Here is a 19709-nt window from a genome sequence, read left to right as displayed (position 1 = left end):
CGCCAGCCTTCTAACCAAGTCGGGGGACAGCGGGATGGCGGCGTTCCGCCTCCCTGCTGTCCCCCAAGCTTGTGGGGCTGGCGGTGGGGCTCTCCTGAAGCCTGGGGAGCGAGAGGGGTTGGTGCGCACCGACCCCTCTCGCTCTCCAGACTTCAGCGAAAGCCTGCATTCGCCCCATAGGATGCACACGGATTTCCCCTTCATTTTTGGAGGGGGAAAAGTGCGTCCTATAGGGCGAAAAATACGGTATTCAACACAAAAACTGAAAATGTGTTGTTGACAAAGAGCAGCTGGACATATAAAGGGCCCCATTACCTTCAGTAGCTTAGGGCCTCATCAAGCCTAAATCCAGCCCTGTCCATCATCCTGTTCTCACGCTGGCCAGCCAGATGTCTGTGGGAAACCCGCAAGCAGGAAGCAAGCACAAGATTGCTCTCCCCTCCTGAGGTTTCCAGAAACTGGTTTTCAGAAGTATTACTGCCTCTGAAAGAAAGGCAAAGCAAGCATGAGAGGATTGTGGTCTCCATTTCATAACACAAGCACTGGAAAGGCCCACAAATATAAAAAATATATCCTTTTAATGTCCGCAAGTAAACAAATAAAAAAGAGGCAATGAACAATATGCAAAGGACCTCTTTGTTCCTCTTTAATATGTTTTTAGAGTATTTTTCATACTTTCTGTGGTCTGTGGTCTGATACATGAGGTCCCTTATTGCACATTGTGTGGCATTAAATGCTTTGCTTTAGCCACCTCAGGGTTTGTTTTTAATGAAAGCCAAGCACAGGAGCAGCCTAATCTAGATTAGGACCACAGTCCACAAGAAGGGGAAGTTTAGCTCTTCCTTCTCCCACCGCAATCCCTATACTGTATTAACCTTTTAGGTTGCAAACCTGTACCTGCTTACCAGGGAATAAGCACCATTAATCTCTGTGAAACTCGTATGTATAGGATTGTGCTGTTTTTAAAGATTGTTGCTGCTTCACTGATATCTTACAATTATTTATTAAAATGGTGAACTGCTCTTCATATTTTATAGAAATAGAGTGATTGCCTGCCTTGCATGTAGAACGCTCCATATTCAATAGTTGTCATTGTGTAGGGAGTAATGAGATTGATGGACTAGTTTTTCTAGTCCATTAATATTTCTGGGTGGGAAATTCAGGTTGCTCTGTTACAGTTGCTTTGAAGCTCTTGCGCAACAAACCACCTTTCCCCGCAAAATTGGATGTGTGTGTGTGTGTGTGTGTGTGTGTGTGTGTGTATTGTTGTTATTTAGTCATTTAGTCATGTCTGACTGTTTGTAACCCCATGGACCAGAGCACACCAGGCACTCCTGTCTTCCACTGCCTCCCGCAGTTTGGTCAAACTCATGCTGGTAGCTTCGAGAACACTGTCCAACTATCTCGTCCTCTGTCGTCCCCTTCTCCTGGTGCCCTCCATCTTTCCCAACATCAGGGTTTTTTCCAGGGAGTCTTCTCTTCTCATGAGGTAGCCAAAGTATTGGAGCCTCAGCTTCACGATCTGTCCTTCCAGTGAAAACTCAGGGCTATTTCCTTAAGAATGGATAGGCTGGATCTTCTTGCAGTCCATGGGACTCTCAAGAGTCTCCTCCAGCACCATAATACATATATATGTATACATACATACACACACACACATATATATGTATACATGTATATGTATACGTATAATGTGTTTGCAATAAGGATAGGAAAATGCAACAGAAAGGGCAGGATAATGCTTGAAGCAATGTCATCTCATTTGCTTTAATTGCTCGGAATATTGTATTTTAAAAATTGTTGTAACTTGCCCTGAAACTTCATGATGAAGGATTGGCAACAATTCAAATAAGTAATAACAAAAAATGTCCCTGCAAACTTCCTATAAACAAACCAGAATGCTCAGTAACCAGGTAGTCTGGAAGTGACCTTGGAGAGTAGGGCAGTTTCCTATGAGTGTAAATATAGGCTGAATCGACACAGGTATAAAAAAACGCTGTGAACATGCTTTCTTTTTTTTTAAAAAAAAGGTTTAAAATACTGTATACAGTGCTACCTCAGGTTACAGATGCTTCAGGTTACAGATGCTTCAGGTTACAGATTCCGCTAACCCAGAAATAGTACCTCGGGTTAAGAACTTTGCTTCAGGATGAGAACAGAAATCGTGCTCTGGTGGCAGCAGGAGGCCCCATTAGCTAAAGTGGTGCTTCAGATTAGGAACAGTTCTGGGTTAAGAACAGGCCTCCAGAACAAATTAAGTACTTAACCCGAGGTACCACTGTGTATGTAATTTGGCATTAGCTTACCAGCGCCATCTGGTGTCACGTTTGTATAATGCACTTAAAACACACCTAAAACGTTTTATCTGCAGCTGTATAGCTGACTACTCAACAAACATGTGAAACGAACAGTGATTTTTGAGCATGGGAAAGCAGCAGAACCTTGTGGGATGTTAAAGCCCAGTCGCACCCTGATTGTGGCACGCATGGCCAACCTGAATAAATATTGGAGGGGGGTCCTGCATAATCGATCAAATATTTTATTGTAGGGGGTGGCGTCAAAGTGACCTCGGCCTCTAGGATATGGTTCCTAGGGTGGCACGCGTTCTGGTAGGCAGGCATACATGCACTTCATCCTATGGAGAGGTTTGGAGCATGTGCAGAGGGTCCTGAGAGGCACACCCTCCCGCACCTGGCCAATCGCGGCGCCTGTGCGCTGCCAGGTGGACAGGGCGGCGCGCGCGCGCGCGCGTGGCGGCACGTCACACCTTCGCATCCCCCGCGCGCGGCAGTGGTACATCCTTGCGTCTCCCCCCGGCGGCTGCGGCGCGAGTAGTGCAGGCTGCGGCGCGAGCGCTCTTCCTGGACGGAGCAGGTTTCTCCGCCTGCGGGAGGGGGAGGCGGGCGCAGAGGGAGCGCAGCCCGCGTCGACGCAGCACGTCAAGGCAGCAGCTGAGCGAAGAAGCAGAGGCAGAAGCGCGCATTGCCAGCCGCGCTCGCTCGCTCGCTCGCCCGTCCTTCTTCTCCGTCAGGCATGGCGCGGCGAGGTGGGCTCTGGGCGCTGCTGCTGGCGGCGCTCTGCGGCGCGCTGGGCGCCTTCGCCTTGCGGCAGCAGGGCTCCGAGGCGGAGCAGCCCGAAGCGGCAGGCGGCGGCTCGGCGAACCGGCGTCGCCGCCTCAGCCAGGAGGACGGCATCTCCTTCGAGTACCACCGCTACCCGGAGATGCGCGAGGCGATGGTCTCGGTGTGGCTGCAGTGCTCGTCCATCAGCAGGATCTACACCGTGGGCCGCAGCTCCGAGGGCCGGGAGCTGCTGGTCATCGAGCTCTCCGACAACCCGGGCGAGCACGAGCCTGGTAAGGGAAGCCCCTGACGCAGTGCTGGGTTGGGGGTGTCCTGGGTGTCTCCTCTTTCCTCCACCCCACCGCCCCCATTTTTTCCTTTGCTTTCTCAGGTGGAATAAACAACCTCTCTCTCCCTTGCAAATTCCTGCCTTGTTTCTCAGCATTGAGGTCATCGCGTGCGCGGACCTGGAGACGCATGCAAGGGATGCTATGGTGATAATGATAATCTTTCCTGGTAACCAGGCTTTGAGGATCTCTGCCTACACCTTCGGAGCCATGATTTCGACTCGGCTTAGTGGGCTGGCTGAGCTGCTTGTGTCATGGCAGAGGCCACGTGCGACGTATTTCACCGTGGAATGACTTTGGATGGGCAGCTGAAACCTTCCTGGTTTAAGGGAATTAGTTGAGGAAAGGATTCATCTGTGCCAGCCTTATTGGAGGGGGAAGAGAAGCAGGTAGAGAGCCATTTGGTGAGATGGTTTCTTATAGACTTGAATCTCCAGATGCCATTGAAGCTGGCCCTCCCATAATCTTCCACCACTGGCCATGCTAGGTGTAGTCTTAACTACACCTAGAGAGCCACAGGTTTCCCATCCCTCTTATAGATCAAGGTATCAGCCACATGTCAGGTTGCATAGGAAGGCCTCTGTCTTTAGTCTTTAAAGAGCCAGTAGCCATTGATGGAAAGAAAACCGTATATGTACCATGACTTGGAAGAGACCAGCTCCATCTCCTTCTGTCTCTCTCTTCACACACGCGTACACACACACAATGTTAAAAGTGTGACACAGTTCCTCCTATTCAGAGAAATACTTCTCCACAACAGCTGCTTGATGCAGTAACAGTAGTAGCTAAAATTTCTCTGAATACATGAATCGGTCAAATAATACCCATGCTGGTGTTGCCAGGTTCCATGGTGGCACACAGTGGCCAACAATATTTACCATACAGTCTGGCTGGTAAGGAAATAGGTTCACACAAAAAGTTATTTATTTGCTTAGTGATTTGTAGCCTGTTTTTCTGTCAAAACAATTCACAAAGTGGAACAAAATGACAGAATTGTGACATCCTCCTGTCACTTCAATATATTTACTTTTTTAGCGACAACCATACCCATTGAAATATTAACCTTTGTCTCCCATCTTCCAGTAGCCTGTGGGTGCCTTGAGACAGGAGGGAGACCAGCTCATTCATTCTAGGGCAATGTAGTGTCATATAACCAGCAACAAAACTACTCCCATCTAGACTCCCACCCTCATAGGGTTGTAATCTATACCGGTTCAGTGTCTCACACTGAGTGGTACTGAACAACTTTGAAATGAACAAAAGCATTACAACTCAGATTCTCACTTCGGACAGCAAAAACTACCCAATAAGGCTGGCTCAAGACATTTTGGTGCCTGGGGCAAACCACAAAAGGCACCTCCCTCCCCACAAAGGAAGAAGTGGGGAGTAAAGATCTGCATCCGAATTTGCTACCCTATGGGTCCTGCCACCTGAGGCAGTGACCTCACCTTGCCTCATGGGTGGGCCAGTCCTGCTACCCAATATTACATCACTTGGATTACATTACTTGGATAATACATTCCACAGCACAAACTCAAAGAGGTTGGTGCCCTCATGCAAACTCCAAAAGGTTTGCACTGTAGTGTGGCAGCAAGCCAGATAGCCATAGATGTTTTTACTATCCTCCTCCTAGAATCAGCAATGAAGTGCTGGCTGGTTGGCATCTAGGAACAGAGTGGGCAAGCAGATGGAATGGCCCAGGAGCTCTCACTAGCAGCAGCAGTAAAAATAAATATCAGAGCAGGTCAGCATCCTATTAGTTGTTGAAGACAGAGATCCCTGCAAATATCAAAGCTGCATGAATCAACACATGGGGCAACAGGCACAATAAACAGGAACCCAGTTTTTGTTTTAGGTGAATCTCGTAGTAATTCTCATTGATATAGCAATAGAAGTATATGATGAGCTACCGTGTGAATGAAAACTTTTCCATTCGCCTTTGGTGTCTATTACTGATTCTTAGAGGGAGGTAAACTGTGTCTGGGCTGTACCACTTACAAGCTCATGTTTGAATGTTTCTCCTTATCCACGTGCAGGCCCACCCTTCAGAGAAAACTAGATGTCAGAGAAAAGGCTAGTCCCTTAAGAGCACTCCAAATGAGTGTGTTCTTTCCTTTTAAAATCAAGAAGCATTCTGTCACTGTCAAACTGGTTTCTCAAGTGAAATACCTCTGAGCTGTTTACCACATCACTGAACTGCATTATTCTATGCTGTGGTGTAGGCAGTTAAGGGAGGATGGGATGGTGTTAACCCTTCAGTGACAATACGCTTGGGACACATTTCTGGCAGGGAGGATTAAAAGTAGCAGTGGTCTGTCTAGTTTATGTCAATGAGTGCAAAATGTGGCTGCCAGAGTTTTGACTTATACAACCAATATGAATCATAGTACAGTGGTACCTCTGGTGAAGTACTTAACGGTAATTTGTTCCGGAAGTCCGTTCTTAACCTGAAGCACCACTTTAGCTAATGGGGCCTCCCGCTGCTGCTGCGCCGTCGCGTGATTTCTGTTCTCACCCTGAAGCAAAGTTCTTAACCTGAGGTAATATTTCTGGGTTAGTGGAGTCTGTCACCTGAAGCGTATGTAACCCGAGGTACCACTGTACATCAACATTTAGACAACTGCATTGGCCATCTATTCATTTCCCAGCCTAAGTCAAGGCTGCAGCTTTATAGCCTTAAATGGCTGTGCACCTTTCTACACTTAAATAGCTTGAGACTCAAATATCTAAAACACTGCACCTTCTCTGAGAGCTTGTGACTCAAATACATGAAATACTGAACCTATCTGTGTTCCAAGATCAGCAGAGGGAATCTTTTTATGTTATCTGTTAGAGACTAATTAAGTGGTGGTACAAACTTCCCCAGCATGGCATCCTTGTTTGTGGAGTGCTTTCTCCCTACAACTATATAAGGGACAAACACTTGGTGAGAAGACTTTTTTTACTGACTTTTGTGGGTTTTAATGAGTGTTTCACCCGTCTGTTTTTAGTTCTCAGCCCGACAGTGTGTTTTATAAATTGATTTTTAAGATTGCAATTTGTTACATCACAGCCAAACCTGGCAATAATGAAGGGCAGGCTGTAACTTTTAATAAATATATAGATGCCAGTTGCTGGCCTCACTGTTTGCATGTGGAAGATAGCAGTAGAATAAGGTAATCAAACTTGTGTTTGCTGTTCTTGTTGAACAAGAACAAGAACGGCTGCAATCTGAAGCACTTGCCAGTACTTAGCACCAAGCCCCAAGAGGCAGGGCCAGATTTAGGTTTGATGAGGCCCTAAGCTACATAAGGTAATAGGGCCCTTTATATGTGATACTTTAGGGAGCAGGCGAAGCCCATTACTTACATCATAGGAGCTTACACAACACAAAACACTCTTGCTGTATGTAGGTTAAATTTTATTTGTTTTTTATATATTTTGGAAATGTACATCCAGGTGTTTTTTCCTTTAATTCTTTTGGGGGCCCCCAAGAGAGTGAGGCCTTAAGCTGTAGCTTGTTTAGCTTGTACATAAATCTGGCACTGCCAAGAGGAACCAAACCACCTATGGGATTCGGGATTTTCACATTTATTTATCATTTATAATTGCTCCCTACCATAAGGTCCCAGGCTGGGTTACAGCAATGAAATGGGCAGTTTAAAAAAAGGGGAAACGTGAAAGCGATTCCGCATGTACCATTAAAAAAATAATCTGAATTTTTCTCCAGCAAAAGGAAGGGGGAGTTGTATGAACCGAAAACAATACCAAACATTATTTCTAGGTTTATTTTGGAGCGTGAGGCGGGGGAGATAAGCTGCATCAGAAAGCTGCCGTTTTATGCCCAGCTTTCCTTGGAAGTAAACCCCGTGAGCAGAGGCTTCGATCCTTCGATATTAGGAGAGGCAGGTGAGCGTGCAGCCACCGTGCGATTTCCATGGCTACCTTCCGCCCCGCGTCCCCTCCTTCCACCCATCTCGCTCCTCTCCCTTCTCTTCGTCAGTGAACTAGCGCCTCGTCCCATTGGCCGGCCCACAAGGTCTGACGATCTCACTCCATCCCTCCACCCAATGGGAGCCCGCCGAGACCTGCTAGGCCAATGAAGAAGACGTATTTGAGGACCCGGCGCAAAAGGAGCCTGGCCCTTGTCGCGGAGCGTCGGTGGGCAGAGCTGCTGCATCCCTCGGCGCAGGTAAGAGGATGGAGAGCGGAGGCGCCTTGGGGGGCGGGTTGTTTTAGGGGGTGCTCCTTTCATTGGTTGCATTTGGAGATCCCCCTACCCGAAAAAGGCGACAAACGCAACCCCTTTACATTTTGTTTATGGGCACCAAAATATTCACTTCTTGGCCGCTCAGGCCTGTTATTTTGTGACTTTCCGTTTTATTTCTCTCCCCCCTCACCGACTTCTCTCTCAGAGACAAAAGATGAAGTTAAGGGTTCGGGAGATGCATTTTTATTTTGTAATTGTTGTTGTTATTTGGCCCAGGTGAGTTATAGCAGAAGGCATTTCTTTCTCCTGGTACCTGTTTTCGATTTTCGGTGTTTTGGTTCGCCTAGTGCTTCTGTTGTAAATAAAAAATTGCCCTTTTCCCTTATGGGGTATCCAAGAGCCCATATAGAGTCCTTACATAGGTTCCCTATTGGTAGGAGAAAATAACAGTGGCCAACCAGAGAATATTGAGAAGCAAAGCAGCTAGTAAGCCTGATCTTTGTTGCAACAGGGTGCTCCCCTCACACGCAGGAAAGGAGGAGGACGCAGAAAAATGGCATGCAAGGCCTTATAAAGACTTTTGAAATTCCCATCCTGTAGATCAAGACCACCCCTCAGATACATCCCACCTACATCACAGAAATTTTAATATTTTTTTTTCTCCTGTTGTTTATCTCCTGTCTAGCAGGTTACTTGACTGGATTGCCTGGGTAGCCTGGCCAGTCTTTTGTACTGATAAATACTTAGTTCCTGGCCAGGTCACAGGCTCACACCCTATTCAAACAGACATATTCTTACGACAGGATTTGTGAGGAAAGAGAGAATGGGGAGGCTTTTCCAGTTTGACCTTGCAGAGAAAGGATTTGGTCAGTTTAGGAATCAAAATGGTTCCAGGTTGGCCTTCCTGTACTGATCTATGTATGTGCTTGGTTGGTACACTTATTAACATTACCCTATATCTAAGACCATAAAATTCCTATTACACTGCTTAACTGGTAGAACAAGAAAGCAAACCATGGCTTGATAATTCTAAAGTTTATATTATTTGTTTGTTTGTTGTGGTTGATGAGCTTGGCCAAGCCTGACAGATGGACTGTCTAGTTTTTATGTAACTTTAAGACAGATGAGGTAGCATGTTTTAAGAATGTAACATCATTATTATTTACCGGATCTTCTCCAAGGAGCTGTAGGCATTCTCCTCCTGCAACTTGTTCCTAACCAAACTTTGGGATAGGTGGGTTAGGATGGATAGTGGGAAACCACTTTAGTCGTTCCCACCTATAATTAAGCAGTATAGAAAATTTATGGTATAATAAGTAAAATACAATGACTAGACCAAGAACATCAAATGTACTTTGTGGCTGAGCAGGGAGCTGGCCTAGTCTGATGCTTGAGGCACTGTATCCTACAACATTAGCCCAGTTTAATTTGATAAATGTGCTGCGAAGTAAACATCCTTGAGATTGTGCTATAAGGTTTCATCATTTTGCATGCTTAAGTCTTGCTTCACAGAGCTAGGATGTATCTAGTTTCAGTCATAGTCTTGCGTTGTACAGGAAACCAATGGGTGGCATGCTGTGGCCTCAGTCACCAGCAGGGGTACACAGGGCTACTAGGAAGACCAAGAGGAAGACCAGCCTGGCCCCCTCAGTCTGCCAGTAAAGGAATAGCTGCTCCAGTGCTTGCTTTTCATGCCTCCCCATTACTTTTCTCTATTGAGTTGCGCTGTTGGAAAGCAAACTTGCAGGCAGAGATGTCTTATCTCTTTTAACTTGTAATAACAAAAAGGTAAAGGGCCCCTGGACAGTTAAGTCCAGTCAAAGGTGACTATGGGGTTTTGGCACTCATCTTGCTTCAAGCCGAGGGAATCGGCGTTTGACCACAAACAGCTTTTCTGGGTCATATGGCCAGCATAACTAAACTGCTTCTGGTGCAATGGAACACCGTGACAGAAACCAGAGCTCACAGAAATGCCGTTTACCTTGTTGTCACACAGTACCTATTTATCTACTTGCACTGGCATGCTTTTGAACTGCTGTGTTGGCAGAAGCTGGGACAGAGCAATGGGAGCTCACCCTGTGGCGGGGATTTAAACCACCGACCTTCCAATTGGCAAGCCCAAGAGGCTCAGTGGTTTAGACCACAACACCACCTGCTCCCTTTAACTTGTAATATGGGTAGAAGAATAGATTACTGATACTGTTAGGAGGTTGAAATGTGCATAATTATAGCAGATAGATTGGGTAAGTTATTTGATACATTGCAATTCACTTTGAGTTTACTTTTTATGTTAAAAAAAAGTGTGCAATAAATAAATAATAGACCTCAATCATTTCAGATTTTAGTAACTTGCCGGTCTGGTCTGGTACCTGGCTGGACAAAGAGGGGGGTATAAACTTTCTCCAAATAGATTCACCTGAATATCAAGTGCATAACAAAGTAAGGCTTGAGGTACAGAAAGGCAGAGTAGCCATTATAAGGATTTCACCCCCCTGGTCAGGTACCTTAGCCTGCAATCACTCAGTTTGATTGCCAAGGTGGGATTGGGATTCTGTTGTTGTGGCACTCTTAATGTTAGTTGATTTTCACACATATTGGGGATGGCTAGCCTCTGGCTCTCTAAATGTTGTTGGACTACAACTCCTGTCATCTTTGACCATTGGCCACTCTGGAGGGTCAGGATTGTTCCATCTGGCAAGCCTAAATTCTTGCTCTGACTGAATAATTAGAAGAATACAGCATTTAATTCCTCTTTATTAAGAGTTACTTTACTGCATCAGGTTAAGCAAACTTATGCATATACATTTGACACATGTATGTGAATGCTTGAGGGATGTGGGTGGCGCTGTGGGTTAAACCACAGAGCCTAGGACATGCCAATCAGAAGGTCGGTGGTTCGAATCCCCATGACTGGGTGAGCTCCCGATGCTCAGTCCCTGCTCCTGCTAACCTAACAGTTTGAAAGCATGTCAAAGTGCAAGTAGATAAATAGGTACTGCTCCAGCGGGAAGGTAAACGCTGCTCTGGTTTGCCAGAAGCTGCTTAGTCATGCTGGCTACATGACCCGGAAGCATGTAATTTGATCTTATACCTCCAATATTGAATGCTTGTAAAAACTTTGTTCAATCTGATGCATTAGGAATGCCACATAGGTAAGAATTGGTTTGGACTGAAATCGGTATGTAAACATTGGCACCTGTCCTTTGTTCATATCAGGAAGGGAAAGATGATACAGTGGTACCTTGTGTTGCATACTTAATCCGTTCCAGAGGTCCATTTGTAACCCGAAACCGCTCGTAGCATGAGGCATACTTTCCCTAATGGTACCTTCTGCTGCTGCCACTTCGCCAGAGTGCGACTTCCGCTTGCATCCAGGGGCAAGGGTCACACAAGGGGGATTTACTTCCGGGTTAGTGGAGCGCGTAACCCGCAGCATTCGTAAGGGGGACGGTACGTAACATGAGGTACCACTGTAATCGTTTTTTTAGTTAATCCTTGGATGTTCTCTCAAGGTAAATCCTGGTAGTTTCATGCAGGGCTTTCAATTTACTTTTTATTATGTAACAGATAACTAGCATGATCAATCAGTTTATGGCCAAGGCATCCTAATTAAGCAGCAGCATATTTCCTTCTTGTCAGGCGGTAGAGAAGATTCTGTCAATGTATACAGCGCAAGCAGGTATGAATTAATCTCTTCTCCTACCGGACAAGGACAAAGGGCAAGTAGCGACATCTGTTTAACTCTGTTGTCTAGTATGGAAAGGGATAGACCTTGTCCCCTACTATTTTTATGCAAGTCAACAGCTGCACACTGTTTCTGGCCGATGTCATTTTGGTTATGGTATCTTTACCATGATGTCTATTTACTGTTCCTAGAATCCCGCAGAGAAGCTACAGGTGTGATGTTCCAGAACTGAACGATGGCAACTAACGAGAGTGTTGGCATACTGAATTCTGCTTACCTGGCGGTAGAATATATAGACTCTTTCTTGCCTGAGAATCCGCTACAACAGCCATTTAAAAATGCTTGGACATATATGCTGAATAACTACACCAAATACCAGATTGCAACCTGGGGATCACTTCTCATGCATGAACTTTCCTACTTTTTAATATGTTTGCCTGGATTTATCTTTCAGTTTATACCTTACATGCAAAAGTATAAAATACAACAGGTAAGATGGAGTGTTGTCTAGTATGAAAAATTCCAGCTCTGGTGTCATACATGGCTCCAACAAGTGGCATAACTTTGGAGCTCCCCAGATCATGAGTTCACTTCCCATATTCTGCCAGCTTGCGACTGGTGACATTTTTGTGAGCAGCCTCTTTCAGAGGATAGAAAAAACCCGATCTTATGCTTTACTCTGCTTTTATAACAAACATGGAACAATTTACACTTATTTATGTGATTGTATAATTATTATAAGGGACCCAGGTGGCGCTGTGGGTAAAAGCCTCAGCGCCTAGGGCTTGCCGATCGAAAGGTCGGCGGTTCGAATCCCTGCGGCGGGGTGCGCTCCCGTCGTTCGGTCCCAGCGCCTGCCAACCTAGCAGTTTGAAAGCACCCTCGGGTGCAAGTAGATAAATAGGGACCGCTTTCTAGCGGGAAGGTAAACGCCGTTTCCGTGTGCGGCTCTGGCTCTGGCCAGAGCAGCTTCGTCACGCTGGCCACGTGACCCGGAAGTGTCTCCGGACAGCGCTGGCCCCTGGCCTCTTGAGTGAGATGGGCGCACAACCCCAGAGTCTGGCAAGACTGGCCCGTACGGGCAGGGGTACCTTTACCTTTACCTTTATAATTATTATGCATATTTTGGTTAATTTCTTATATAAATATTTAGTTTAGCTATCCATGAGTACATATTGCTGTTGAAAAGCACGAGGCAAAGGGCCTTTGACAGTCTGGCCTCTAACTTGCAGGCTTTCAAGTAAATAGGGTGTTTGTGTATATTTTGATATGTTATTGTATAAAGTGGAATGTCTGAAAAAGTTTGCCAACAGTATTATTTGCTAGATGTTTACTGTTATCCTGCACGCTACCCCAAAGGACAAGAGGTAATGTTAAAGATGTATTTAAGCTGGAACGCTACACGGACTTACCTGTGAGTAAGCCACAGTGACAGTTGCTCAAATGTGATTGTCACTGTGGCTTACTCACAGGTTAGTTGGTGTAGGATTCTGTCTTAAGCAATGCATAGGATTGCATTGTTCAGCCAGTAAATGAAGAAAGGAGATAACATTGTACAGTTGCTAGTTTCCCCCACAGAAGCTGTAGAGTGGCTAGAACACAGGTGGGAACCAGTGGTCCCCCAAACTGTCCTGTCATCTCTGACCATTGGCAATGCTGGCAGGGGCTGATGGGAGTTGGAGCAGTCTGCAAAGCTTCAGGCTATCCATCACTAAGCTAGACCATGGCCCCTGTATATAGCATCAGCCCTGGGCACTCTTGTTTTTAATAGTAACCGTGTGTGAAATTCGCTTGAGTGACATACACCCTGATACCTGAATGGTATATATGTAATAACATAAAGCTTGGAGTATTGCAATACACTGGTACCTCGGGTTAAGTACTTAATTCGTTCTAGAGGTCCGTTCTTAACCTGAAACTGTTCTTAACCTGAAGCACCACTTTAGCTAATGGGGCCTCCTGCTGCTGCTGCGCTGCCGGAGCACGATTTCTGTTCTAATCCTGAAGCAAAGTTCTTAACCCAAGGTACTATTTCTGCGTTAGCAGAGTCTGTAACCTGAAGCGTCTGTAACCCGAGGTACCACTGTATTTAATAATAAGTCAGTGAAATTTGTATCGTAAAGAATTCTGGTGCCTTCTCAATCCAGTTTCTACCAAAAATGTAGATAGGTCATAGTATCCTGCTTCCTAATGAGATCCGGAGCCCAGTCTGTTATAAAACCATGATTACTTTACTGTGCTGATTTTCTGCAGGCTTCTTGAAACAATGTACAGGCTCCAAACTAATTCAGGGGTGGAGAAACCTGTGGCCCTCCAGATATATGAGCTCTGCTCATTCCTGACCATGGGCTATGCCGGCTGAGGCTGACAGAATTTGGAGTTCAACAATATTTGGAAGGTCACAGGTTACTCATCCCTGCTCTGATGCCATAGATGCTGTGATCTATGCATACCATAACTGTTTCCTTTTGTCTTGAAAATGGCATTTGTAATGTTGATTCATTAACAATAAATTCAGACCAAATGGCAGTACTGTTCCCGGGCTGAAAGACAAAAATCTGAGCGTTCTAACACTACTTTAATATTTATCTCTCGCCTTACCCCAAGTACACCTGGAGTAGAATGATAATTGACAGGGAATCAACATTAAAATGTATATCTGATATTAATGGAAACATTGATAATCACAGGCAGCAGTGTTGCTGCATTTTGGGGCAATATCAGTTGAAACAGTGTCAGATAAGACAAAGCTGATATTCCGTTACCTTTAATTTAGGTATTCTTCTATTATAGTATGAAGTACTATTAATTTAGTACTTATTCCCATGTATCACATCTTCAGTAATATCATTGGAAAATTCTACTTCTAATTATAAAATACTTTTATTTCTTGTTAACAGGATAAGCCAGAAACCTGGGAAAGACAATGGAAGTGTTTCAAGGCACTTATGTTCAATCACTTTTTTATTCAGTTTCCTCTGATACTTGGTACCTTTTACTTCACAGAATATTTTAATATTCCTTATGACTGGGAAAGCATGCCAAGATGGTAAGTAGATGGATTTCACTTAAAGAGCTCTGTGCAGTTAAGTACTTCAGTAAATGCAGTGTTTCTCAAATCCTGTTATGATCAAGCACTGCACTTCAGCATATGGAAGATTTCTAAAAGTTCTGCACAGAAAAATAGTAATAAGTTTCTAGTTGTCAGTCATTTTCAAGCTGAACTTTCCCTATAAAGCGTTCTTATCATTACAAATTACAACTGATTTGCAAGAAAGAAAGATGTTAATGGATTAAGTAAATTTTATGTGAAATTAGTTTTAGAAAACTGCTACAATGATTTGTATAAAGCAAAAATTGGGTTGGGAGACAAGGTGTCCTAATCTATTGTACTTGTCTTAACAAATGCTTCTCTTTCCCTACCCCCCCCCCCCCAGGTATGTGCTACTTTCTCAATGTTTTGGATGTGCTGTGATTGAGGATGCCTGGCATTATTTTCTGCATAGGCTGCTGCATCACAAGAGAATATATAAGTATATCCACAAAGTGCATCATGAGTTTGTGGTATGTATTGCCTTAAATTCTTGGTGAACGTTACCTAGTTAATGCTGTAATGCTGTGAGCATATAAAAGCACTAGGCATACATTAGCTATTCTTTTTGTAAAAAGGGAGAAGAGAAAACAGCACGCTTAGCAAACTGTTTTCATCAAGAGTTTAATATTGCTGTAGTTGGACAGACTTCGAAACTGATCGCTCAAAATAGTTCGCCATTTTAAATGCTGTGCTCTGAATATGTCTAACATCTTACCCACCAATGACTGGCTATAAAATACAAAAATCCCTTCAGCTGGTTTCCCCTACAATTCTGATAATGATCATGTAGGTTAGGAACATAACCCACTTTGACCTAGTATATTTGTAGTGAAGTCTGACCAGCAGCAATTCTCCAGTCTCCTTACTTACTGAGGTCCTATTAAACAGAGAGACCAGTGACTGAACCTTAGTCCTTCTGCATCACTGTGCTGTACAACTGAGCTAAAGCCCACCTGTAAGGTTTCACCCTAGATTGGTTGATTTCCCTAACAACCACCCTCCAATTGCTTTTTTGAATAGCTAGCTTCTATTACTGAAATAACGCTCAGTAGGGAGCATAGACTAAAGACTCAGAAAAACCTTCAGGGGGATCTGAAGGTGAGGAAAGCATCACTGTAAAGTTTTCATATAAGCTATGATTTGCTTCCATTCTGAATATTTTACAGGGGGTTCTTATTCTGTCGTCTTAAGTAATCATGGTTCTATGCTACCAGCTGAAATTATAGTGTCTCAGGGGCAGTCCAGAATTTGTAGTCATAAAGAGTTGGAGTAGAGCTAAACACAGTTCACTCATTCCTCTGTTACCTGTATGTAACATTAAAACCAGGATCTGAGTGCGAGAGGGGGAGAACTCTGCTAGAACAACCTGGCCATGCAGGACGTACTGTCGTATCTCGGGTTACAAACACTTCGGGTTACAGACTCCGCTAACCCGGAAGTAGTACCTCGGTTTAAAAACTATACCTCAGGATGAGAACAGAAACCGTGCAGCAGCGGCAGGAGGCCCCATTAGTTAAAGTGGTACCTCAGGTTAAGAACGGTTTCAGATTAAGAACGGACCTCCGGAACAAATTTAGTTCGTAACCCACTGTATACATTTCAGATTAGCCGTAAAGTATATTTATGTCTTAGCCTACAAAAGAGCATTTTCTCCCCTCTTCCTCCTTTCATAGGCTCCGTTTGGAATGCAAGCTGAATATGCACACCCTCTGGAAACCCTTATCCTTGGAGCTGGGTTTTTCATTGGAATAATGGTGTTTTGCAATCACGTGATTCTTCTGTGGGCATGGGTGATCTGTCGCTTGCTGGAGACCATTGACGTCCACAGGTAATCTACTTTCGCTGTTCAGTCTGGTCATATTCATCAGAAATATAGAGGGTTGTATTCAAAAACGTGTTACTTGGGGTATTAGATCTAAATTAGTCATCTAGGTGTACTCTAAGTCACACTTCGTTGAATCCCACCCAAAGTCACCAGGTAAAATCTAGACAAATGACTTTTTTTTAAAAAAAAAATCTATTAACTATTCGGGATTTCCTCTAAATGTCCTTATTCAAAGTGCATGTATTTAAGACTGAAATCCTGTGCATTCCTACCTTAGAGTAAGTTTCAGTGACTTTAGTAGAGCTTGCATAAACATTCAGAGGATTCTACTGCACATGATTCTTTAGATGACAAGCTTACAAACTAATTTCATACTCTTTGAGCAAGTAGGGTCACCTTAAGTTCCACATAAAAGCTGCTCTATTAAGTATGATTAAGATGTAACTAGAAATGATAAGATGCAACTGGAAACTATGCTACCTAAATGAGCCTTAGGCTCACATGCTCCCTCTTCCCCTCTATTTTCACATGTCAAAGATAGATACAGAGTGGCTGGGGCAACACAGCCAGATGGGAAGGCTATAAATGAATTCATTCATTCATTCATTCATTCATTCATTCATTCATTTATTTATTTCAGATAGAAAGCTTTTTAATGTTAAGCTAACTAGAATTCCTTGTGATGTCTGAACAAGTGAAACAAATTATGGTTAGAGAGAACTGTCGAGTTGCAATCATTTTCCCACAGAGAACATTTAACCATAATTTTTAGTTGATGGGAACAACATTTGGAGAGCCATAGGTTGGCCACCCTTGATTCATTGAATACTTTCCCAGCAAAATCTAGCTATGTATCCAGACTCTGTGTGTGTGTGTGTGTGTGTGTGTGTGTGTGTGTGTGTGTGTGTCTGTGAGAGAGAGAGAGAGAGAGAGAGCGCCCACATTTTTCAACTATTTCATTCCTCTGTTTGGCATCGTGTTGTGGACACTTTGTGCTGAGATATTTACATGACTTCCTTGCAGGGACTATATATAAAGCATGTATCATCAGTACAGAAGTAAGAAACACATTTTAAATACCACATGGCGGATGTTACTTCTACAGCTTCAGAAGTATGTTGTCCAGTTGAATAGTCCAGGAACTTCAGGGGTTTTTCAACCAAGTTAATATGGAAACGTAAATGTCTATGGTTGTAGTCCTATACCCACCTACAAGAGAGTAAGCCCCATTAAACTCTGTGGGACTTGCTTCTGATTTTAGCAATGCTTCACTTGAATGGAAATGCGAGCAATGTCTTCCGTACCTGCATTGTAAATTCTCCTCTCTCGCTCTCCTTAGCGGCTACGACATTCCTCTGAATCCATTGCATTTGCTGCCTTTCTATGCTGGGGCTCGATTCCATGACTTTCACCATATGAACTTCATTGGCAACTATGCTTCAACCTTCACATGGTGGGATAAACTGTTTGGTACCGACTCGCAGTACAATTCTTACAGAGAGAAATTGGAGAAACAAGAGTGCATGGTGGAAAAGAAGACCAAATAAATTTCCCTGCAGAAATATAAGGAGGAGCACTTGACAAATGCACATAACTACCATGAACTTTTGGTTAAGCCTGGAAGATTTAACACCCACTGCAAATTCAAAGCTATATGATGCTTTTAACTGGAGCCCAAGAACAAGCCTGCTGGGCCCTAGCTGTTTGCTAGAGGAAACGGCCCTATCTTCCTAAAATGAATGCATTTTCTATTTTATACGTGAGTGAGGCATATATATTTAAGTAAAGGTTAAAGATGAAGGCCACAAATTTGAATGTTTGTAAAGAACAATGTATCTATTTAGAATTCAAAGTTTGTAAAAGAATAAAGTTTCCATTAGAGTTGGATAGAACTGTTTGTAAATTATTTGGATATATGAAGTTAAGTTTCTTCTGAAGCATACCCATAAAACTGGTTTAATGAGCTGCTGAGTAGAACTTCCTTGGGAGCAAAAATACTGGTGGAAGAGTATTTGCACATGTTAATAGTTGTTTCCTTTAAAAAACCTTTCTTAGTCTGGTGTTTGAGAGAGGAACCTTTTTTCTCCCCTTCTTCTTAATCTGCTGGGATGAGCCTTTCTATTCTCTTTTACTAAATTAACTGTGTCAATGTAGTTAATGTTCATAAATAAATATTTGCAAACTACTGAATGATTGCTATATTTTGCACTTGTCATTGGCAAAAAAAATTGTAAAGGTAGTTTGACATTTTCATGTTTACCATGCAACAAATAAATAGATATATATATTGGAATTTGAGCTATGTTTTCCTGTTCCTTTATAACATTCAGAAAAAGAGTGTGTTGACCATAACTAGTGTCTGAGAATATACATCAGGGATGAGAAACCTTAGGGGATCAAATGTGCCTCTGCAGACCTCTTCATTTGGCCTTCTGGGCCCTCTCCACTCCCCTGGCCAATACCCTTCAGAGACCCTGCTCTGTACCCTCTTGAAGGGCTTTTGCCTGCCTGAATTGTGTTCTTGAACTGTCATAATGTTGTTTCCTTGTCTGAATGGAGGCTGGAGTGGGAGGGTATAAGCTTCTATCGTGCTGTACAGAGGTAAGACACCCGTTTCTCCGCCCACCCATGAGCATGTTATTGCTTGAAGGTGGTCAATGAGCGAATTCAGCTCTTGTTTGACCACATCTCAGGTTTTTATGCAGGAGAGAGGTAAAAAAACTAAACAGGCGTTTATTCAAACATCTTTGCTTTCCACTCTGCTGTTTCTAGAATTTTATTCTTCGGGGGAGAAAAAGTTTGCATGACAGTATTTCAGAAACAATCCTATATTCTCCGCTGCTCTTCTACTTTTTTGTATTAATAAAAGTAATAGATTTGTTTCCAGTTATTGTTCTCCATTATATTCATTATTTGTAATCAAAATCAATTTGCCTTACCATACAACCTCCAGGTTTGGAAGTGACTCCTAACACTTAGTTTATTGCCCAAATTCCTTTAAACCTATGAACTCTTTCTCGTGAACATTTGTGTTTACTAAACCTAATATGTTTACTGTATCTACCCTGTCTTATTTGTCTCAGTTTTCAAACAAGTCTCAATACTAGATGTGTATTTGAACAAAGAACAAATTCACATTTGCATGTTCTGTGTTTTTTCTTCTCTGTGCTTGGTTTGGGGATTTCCTTGGTCTGTTATACTTCACTCTGACCAGAAGATGGTGCATAATACTTCTTGGCATCATTATGTGTGTTCTAGATTTATTTTCCAGATTTTCAGTATTTTCCCCTCTGCAGTATTCTTCAATCGATCAAGCACCTTAGTGACATCTTTCACATTCACACAAAGTGCCTAATTCTTCTATTGCAGAGAGAACTACTTCTCTTCAAAACAAATTATTTGATTTGTGCTCGTAATGCTCTCTGGCCACTCACACACAAATCTGTTTTCAGTCATGTTTGTGCCTGCAAACGTTTTGGGGGCAGTCACACCGTTTCATTTCCAATC

General features: G+C 43.4%; 1 protein-coding gene and 1 long non-coding RNA gene across 2 annotated transcripts in view; one reads left to right on the top strand and one right to left on the bottom strand.

Annotated features, from left to right (window-relative positions):
* The window catches only part of LOC310852587, a 22035-nt gene extending 2326 nt beyond the window's left edge, over positions 1 to 19709 (bottom strand). The window contains exon 1 of the long non-coding RNA XR_014568293.1: positions 18619 to 19709. This is a non-coding gene — a long non-coding RNA (uncharacterized lncRNA). The remainder of the gene's footprint in view (positions 1 to 18618) is intronic.
* LOC310852441 (methylsterol monooxygenase 1-like) lies at positions 7452 to 18500 on the top strand. The gene is made up of 6 exons (XM_083756009.1): positions 7452 to 7580; positions 11475 to 11773; positions 14184 to 14332; positions 14721 to 14847; positions 16051 to 16205; positions 17542 to 18500. The coding sequence occupies exons 2-6, from the start codon at positions 11519 to 11521 to the stop codon at positions 17747 to 17749; spliced, it is 894 nt and encodes a 297-aa protein (XP_083612135.1). The 5' UTR covers positions 7452 to 7580; positions 11475 to 11518; the 3' UTR covers positions 17750 to 18500.

The sequence above is a fragment of the Podarcis gaigeae genome (assembly GCF_964106915.1).
Source record: "Podarcis gaigeae genome assembly, chromosome: 9".
In the NCBI taxonomy this organism is placed as follows: domain Eukaryota; kingdom Metazoa; phylum Chordata; class Lepidosauria; order Squamata; family Lacertidae; genus Podarcis; species Podarcis gaigeae.
The sequence above is the reverse complement of the archived record's forward strand: the minus strand, read 5'-3'. Positions and strand labels throughout refer to the sequence as shown.